Source organism: Oncorhynchus kisutch, linkage group LG13 (assembly GCF_002021735.2).
Source record: "Oncorhynchus kisutch isolate 150728-3 linkage group LG13, Okis_V2, whole genome shotgun sequence".
Classification (NCBI taxonomy): domain Eukaryota; kingdom Metazoa; phylum Chordata; class Actinopteri; order Salmoniformes; family Salmonidae; genus Oncorhynchus; species Oncorhynchus kisutch.
This window is the reverse complement of record NC_034186.2, coordinates 24,472,811-24,480,511: the sequence shown is the minus strand read 5'-3', so window position 1 is coordinate 24,480,511 and position 7,701 is coordinate 24,472,811. Positions and strand designations below refer to the sequence as shown.

General features: G+C 44.0%; 1 protein-coding gene across 3 annotated transcripts in view; it reads right to left on the bottom strand.

Moving 5' to 3' along the window:
* LOC109902727 (capping protein, Arp2/3 and myosin-I linker protein 3) overlaps positions 1–7,106 on the bottom strand; it is a 39,156-nt gene extending 32,050 nt beyond the window's left edge. For all 3 annotated transcript variants that reach the window (XM_031785798.1, XM_031785800.1, XM_020499327.2), the window contains exons 1-2: positions 6,537–7,106; positions 4,235–4,329 (exon numbers count right to left, since the gene is read on the bottom strand). In XM_031785798.1, the coding sequence (XP_031641658.1) occupies positions 4,235–4,329; positions 6,537–6,594 (153 nt within the window). In that variant the 5' untranslated portion in view covers positions 6,595–7,106. The remainder of the gene's footprint in view (positions 1–4,234; positions 4,330–6,536) is intronic.
* Between the last annotated feature and the right edge of the window lie 595 nt (positions 7,107–7,701).

The following is a 7,701-nucleotide window of genomic DNA, read 5'->3' as shown; positions in this document are numbered from 1 at the left end:
GGGTGGGGGGACAGTTCCCCCAGGAGAGAAGGGTGGGGGGACAGTTCCCCCAGGAGAGAAGGGTGGGGGGACAGTTCCCCCAGGAGAGAAGGGTGGGGGGACAGTTCCCCCAGGAGAGAAGGGTGGGGGGACAGTCCCCCCAGGAGAGAAGGGTGGGGGGACAGTTCCCCCAGGAGAGAAGGGTGGGGAGACAGTTCCCCCAGGAGAGAAGGGTGGGGAGACAGTTCCCCCAGGAGAGAAGGGTGGGGAGACAGTCCCCCCAGGAGAGAAGGGTGGGGGGACAGTTCCCCCAGGAGAGAAGGGTGGGGAGACAGTTCCCCCAGGAGAGAAGGGTGGGGAGACAGTTCCCCCAGGAGAGAAGGGTGGGGAGACAGTTCCCCCAGGAGAGAAGGGTGGGGAGACAGTTCCCCCAGGAGAGAAGGGTGGGGAGACAGTTCCCCCAGGAGAGAAGGGTGGGGAGACAGTTCCCCCAGGAGAGAAGGGTGGGGAGACAGTTCCCCCAGGAGAGAAGGGTGGGGAGACAGTTCCCCCAGGAGAGAAGGGTGGGGAGACAGTTCCCCCAGGAGAGAAGGGTGGGGAGACAGTTGCCCCAGGAGAGAAGGGTGGGGGGACAGTTCCCCCAGGAGAGAAGGGTGGGGGGACAGTCCCCCCAGGAGAGAAGGGTGGGGGGACAGTCCCCCCAGGAGAGAAGGGTGGGGGGACAGTCCCCCCAGGAGAGAAGGGTGGGGGGACAGTCCCCCCAGGAGAGAAGGGTGGGGGGACCGTTCCCCCAGGAGAGAAGGGTGGGGGGACCGTTCCCCCAGGAGAGAAGGGTGGGGAGACAGTTCCCCCAGGAGAGTCCTTATCAAAGTCTTCCAGATCAAAGGGACATACCACACTTATATTGGCATATCATTATGCATGTGTCTGTTTTTGGAGCAGAGATGCCTGTCTTTTCGTATTGGACTGATAAGGGGGAGAGGCGACTGTTATACACAAACAAGTACTGGAAGTATCCTGGTTAAATAATTCACAATCAAGGAAACCAAAGCCTCATTTACAGTACATTGACCATGACATGAAACAAAAACAATGGCCGTAGCCCCATCCAGAACCTGAACCTGCTTTAAAACCTTAAACCTAGCCTAATAGCAAGCATTTCACACTTCCCGTTCCCTTGACACCTTAAATCCTCCTCTCCTCAGCCTCATCCTATGCCCCACAGAGACTACAATTACAGACCGTTCAGAGTTAAAAAGAAGGAACAGTTTAGCAGAGAGAGATTGGACAGCGGGGACTGAAGAGATAACATAGTCCCGACAGATAGACAGACATACCGAAGACCCTGAACATCAAAGGGTGCACATGCAAAACTCTCCCAACTCGCACCATAATGAATCATTAAGCAGTCATCAAGGAAACGACTCTCTACCAAGGCCTAGCCTGCCCTGCTGGGGGTTCAGCCCATTGCCTCATCAGGGAATTGAGGGGAAAGCTTGTGGTAGTTTTTGGGGAGCACAAAAACATGAAAACATTTCAATGCAGTTTTATGTGGAGTTGTTACACTCTTAGAAAAAAGGGTTCCAAAGGGGTTCTGCGGCTGTCCCCATAGGAGAAACCCTTTTGGGTTCCAAGTATAACCATTTGGTTCTACATGGAACCCTAGTTCTACATGGAACCCAAAATGGTTCTACCTGGAACCAAAAGCTTTTTTTTCAAAGGATTCTTCTATGGGGACAGCCGCAGAATCCTTTTAGGTTCTAGATAGCACCTTTCTTTCTAAAAGTGTTAAGCAGCTTTTGTTATTTGGTCGGTCGTTTTCTTATACTTCTCCCTATTTGCTGTACTCACACAGGTTGTGATCTATACTAAAAGAGCTCACTGACCCAGATTTAGTCCTGTGAGCTGGCAAGGCTGCAGCTCCACAAATGGAGATTTCACATCTTTGCCCCACATACTCTCTGATGAAAGCACCCAGAATCAGAGGCAGTGGTATGCCCGCGCCCAGCATTGCCTCCACCGCCAGGGTCTCAGAGAGACAGAGCCTCCCCAAGCTGCTGCTATTACAGACCTCTCTGTCCTACATTGTCCCAATTAGAGGTCGACCGATTTTTTCAACTGAATGAACACTTATTTTAACTTAATATAATACATCAATAAAATCAATTTAGCCTAAATAAATAGTGAAACATGTTCAATTTGGTTTAAATAATGCAAAAATAAAGTGTTGGAGAAGAAAGTAAAAGTGCAATATGTGCCGTGTAAGAAAGCTAACATTTAAGTTCCTTGCTCAGAACATGAGAACATATGAAAGCTGGTGGTTCCTTTTAACATGAGTCTTCAATATTCCCAGGTAAGAAGTTTTAGGTTGTAGTTATTATAGGAATTATAGGACTATTTCTCTCTATACCATTTGTATTTCAGTAACCTTTGACTATTGGATGTTCTTATAGGCACTTTAGTATTGCCAGTGTAACAGTATAGCTTCCGTCCCTCTCCTCGCTCCTACCTGGACTCGAACCAGGAACACATCGAAAACAGCCACCCTCGAAGCAGCGTTACCCATAAGGAGCAAGGGGAACAACTACTCCAAGTCTCAGAGCGAGTGACGTTTGAAACGCTATTAGCGCGCACCCCGCTAACTAGCTAGCCATTTCACATCGGTTACACCAGCCTTATCTCGGGAGTTGATAGGCTTGAAGTCATAAACACCTTAAAGAAAGGTGTACTATTTTTTTTTACAAATCTCTGATTGTTATGAAAACTTTAAATCGGCCCTAATTAATCTGCCATTCCGATTAATCAGTCGACCTCTAGTCCCCATACAAAGCCCAGGCACAGCCAATGCTTGAAGCATTGCAAAGAGCTGCTGGAAAAACGCACAAAAGTGCTGTTTGAATAAATGCTTACGAGCCTGCTGGTGTCTACCATCGCTCAGTCAGACTGCTCTATCAAATCATAGACTTAATTATAACATAATAACACACAGAAATACGAGCCTTAGGTCATTAATATGGTCGAATCCGGAAACTATCATCTCGAAAACAAGTGTTTATTCTTTCAGTGAAATACGGAACCGTTACGTATTTTAACAGGTGGCATCCATAAGTCTAAATATAGCTGTTACATTGCACAACCTTCAATGTTATGTCATAATTACGTAAAATTCAGGCAAATTAGTTCGCAAAGAGCCAGGCGGCCCAAACTCTTGCATATACCATGACTCTACGTGCAATGAACGCAAGAGAAGTGACACAATTTCACCTGGTTAATATTGCCTGCTAACCTGGATTTCTTTAGCTAAATATGCAGGTTTAAAAATATATGCTTCTGTGTATTGATTTTAAGAAAGGCATTGATGTTTATGGTTAGGTACATGTTAGAGCAATGACAGTCCTTTTTCGCGAATGCACAACACATCGATTATATGTAACGCAGGACACGCTAAATAAACTAGTAATATCGTCAACCATGTGTAGTTAACTAGTGATAATGATTGATTGATTGATTGATTGTTTTTTATAAGATACGTTTAATGCTAGCTAGCAACTTACCTTGGCTTCTTACTGCATTCGCGTAACAGGCAGGCTCCTCGTGAGGCAGGTAGTTAGAGCCTTGGACTAGTTAACCGTAAGGTTGCAAGATTGAATCACCGAGCTGACAAGGTAAAAATCTGTCGTTCTGCCCCTGAACAAGGCAGTTAACCCACTGTTCCTAGGCCGTCATTGAAAATAAGAATGTGTTCTTAACTGACTTGCCTACTTAAAGAAAGGTGCACATTTTTTTTTTGACAGATCTCTGATTGTTATGAAAACTTTAAATCGGCCCTAATTAATCAGCCATTCCGATTAATCAGTCGACCTCTAGTCCCAATACAAAGCCCAGGCACAGCCAGGGATGGGGAAGCAGAAACCTATCAACTTAATATATTCATGGCATGTCGCCAATCTGGCCATAGCTTGCACTCGGTATGTAATTGACCGTAGCAATTAATTGCACTTCAATACTGCCTATGTTGCATCATGTCTCTCATAGACCACCCATCAGGTTTCCATCCAATGTGTTGTGTAGTATCCATCCACTGTATCAGACTTGTTTTTTGGCGTAGTGAGGGGTGGAATAGTACTGTGTGTGGATGGTCTGGAGAGCTGTTCTATATCAAAAGCTCAACAATCATCTGTGGGAATACCACCCACTCAGTCAGCACATCAATATAGCAACTGCTGTTTTGACCAGTTATTCAAACACTACTCACCAGTATCCTATCCTCTGATTTGCCATTTTTGGTTTCAAGCTTTATGCCACGTATAAACTTGGTTGAGGACTTGTCAATAATCTTCCTGATACTCTCTGTAAATAGAAAAACATCCAAGGTCAGATACACACAGCAAACATTTCACACACACAATCACACAAATCAACCAAGTATACAGCACATCAGAACAGTGAGAGAGACAAGCTTGACCTTCAAGTGGACAGCCCTATCGCCAACCGACTGAAGGCGGACCAACCTTTTCATTTTAAACTGACATACTGGCATTTTATAAACAGGGAGATAATCAGAGGCTGCACAGAAACACGGTCACTGTGTATTTTGTAGAATATGATCCTGCTTCTGGTATCTTAAACTATGCTATTGATTGAGAAAACCCGTGGGTCTCCAAAACCATTGTATTCTTCATGAAAAAGTGAAAGACAGCAATATTTTCAATGGCAGGCACACAACAATTTCCCCATCAAACTAGGATATGTGAGAGAGGACAGAATGAAGCCATTAAATAGAGAGCATTTTAATAGAATATGGAAACCAGAGATGAAATGCAGTACTTGGTGAGAGTGGATGGAGACAAAACACTTCCTGTTTTTTCTCTCCAGTTTTTATTTCTTGTTGCATTTTTTCCATTATCACCTGTTAATTTCCTTGTATTATGCAAACTAAAAGAGCTTTTGTAATTTCATTATATAATCATGTGAATAAACCAACAAACATCTTGTTATTGTGTGTTTCATAGGCGAAAGCCTGCAATCTCATTCATTCTGTTATTAATGAGATTCAAAATACAATTCCAGACAATTTATTCTCACACAAACTCCAACCTTATGTGAACAATATGACTACTACCAACAACCACATGGCTCCTCTCTGCTCCAGTGTGTCACATATAATCCCAGTCAGAGGTGTGCTCCCCCCCCCCTACCGCAGATAACCTGGCTGGGCCTGAGGACATCCCTTCACAGACAGACAGGCACACTGACATAGAGAGGTACCATCAGAGAGACAGGGGCAAGGCCAGAGAGGAGGACAGGAGGAGAGAGTGACATGGTGAAAGTTATTAGATAATGGATAACAAACCAAGGCACTGAATATACTATACTTCACCTGTGACTAATGCACTGTCAAATGAAAGAATGCTGCTGATTCTTATGACAGGATAGTTAGAGTAATGCTCTGATTATTAAGATGATGACCTGAACATCATGATGACTGTTTAAACAGAGGCGGTCTTTTGTCTCCATGCAGATGATGACCTTTAGCTGGCAGATGGGAGTGGCTGGCTGGCAGGTGAGTGGATTGAGAGGCAGGGATTCCACTGGAATAATTATCACAGTGTGGTTAATAGAGCCATTAGGAGTAATTAACTCAGAATCTCTCTGCTAATGTGAGCATGTGTGTGTGGTGTAGGTGAGTGAAAGTGTGATTAAGTCCTGATGGTGTAAGTTTGTGACATGTAAGCTGGTGTCAATTCAATGGCAGCCTTGTCATCTGTATAGAACAGTGTTTCCCAACCTTGGTCCTTGAATACCCCCTACAGTACACCTTTACGCTGTAGCCCTTGATAAACACACCTCATTCAACTCATTGTTGGCTTGATGATTAGTTGACAAGTTGAATCAGGTGTGCTTGTCCAGGGTTACAATACAAATGTGTACTGTTGGGGGTACTTGAGGATCAGGGTTGGGATACACTGGTATAAAATAATACTCTGAAAGAGCAGTGTAGGTTAGTGGCCATGTCTGTCTCATTCCATAAAGGAAAGGAAAGAATACATACAAATTGTTGCCAAGAAAATGCATACTGCTCCCTCTCTTTCACACACAAACTGCAGACAAAAAGAGCAGGCTTACTGCCAACACGCTGAGACGGTAACAATTCCTATTCTTAAAAGCTGGCATGAATTTATGAATGCAAATAGCATTATGAGTGAGTAAATCCTTGCGTGATGCACACACGATGATTTTCACAACGCCTATTTTCCTATGGGCTAGAGATTTGACACCATCAGCCGGCTGGGCTTTTATCTTAAGTCCTGAGGAAGCAGGATGTCTTTGCTTTACACAACTTCCTAACTTTTTGATCAAATTAATGCAATGCACGTGTAGCTTAAAATACTACAAAAAATGGCACAACGCTTGGTGGCAGATACGAAAGCAGTATTTTTCATAAACTTCCAAAGCCTCTGTCCAGTCGCAGACCACCACATACACGGCAATGGTCAAAGACAGAATCGGTGCATCATACATATGACAATAATGGTGATATGAATGGTGATTCCTACCTGTAACATCCCTGCTCACACTGACAAAACAAGAGGCAGTTATCTCTTTAGAAGCCATATCTCTTCATGTATCACCACCCCTTTCTCTTTTTCAATAGTGACCGGAACGGATTGCTTGTCTCGCAAGCATTCCACCAAGCATCCGACTGCTGAAACCAACCCGCACTGTGAGAAGGAGTATAACGTGAGAGAGCGCTCGGCGGTGGAAGAAGGGAAGGTGGAGGGAGATCATTGAAATAATAGGAGACAGTGGGCTAGCATATTTGGTGGACTCCGATATTACTGGAAGCAACCGTGAAACTACAACTATTTGTCAATTGAATTGATCAATATATGATATTGGTCGAAATAGTGGCGACCCCCACACGTTTCAACACAATTCAAAGGCTATGGATGGAAAACTGGTGTACAAAACATCACACTAAGCTACTTTTCTGTTTTCAGCCAGACTCTGTGCGAGTCAATTGGACTGGCCTACAGCCTGTGGGCAGCTATTGGTAGGTACACAGTATGATATTAATCCTGTTGGCAATTACAAGGTCGACAGGTAGCCTAGCGGTTAGAGAGGGTTGCCACTTCGAATCCCGGGCCTGACAGGAAACATCTGTCGGTAATGAGCTGACAACCAGAGGGTTGCTGGGTTCAAATCCTTATGCCCTTGTACAATGCACTTAACCCCCCACTACAACGTCATATCTTCAACGTTATGTCCACTATAAAAAAAATAGGCTGGGCAGTTGATCCACAGCTATTCATTTGGTCTCCCACCGAGGGTTTTAACCAAGCCCTGCTTAGCTTTTATATTTGTCCCTTACTCAATGATTACTACCAATGTGCTATCTATCGTGGGAATGATTATTGAGCGATGTCTTAATAACGACATGTATTCACTGTTGCTATCGAAGTCATTCCAAAGGGTAGGTTTAAGCGAGCAAATGAAATGTAACAGTACTTTATAAGTCATATCATCAGTGATACTATTTAGGCCTATAAAGCATTTGCAAAGCAAGTCATCAGCAGCTAGTTTATATTTAACCCAGGATTCAACAACAAAATTACAATACATAGTCCCAGGTTTCAAATTTGGGTTGATTTAAAATATAATCTTCAAGTTAATCATTCATATTTTGGATTCAAGTCTCCATACAACTAAAAATCTAAGTTA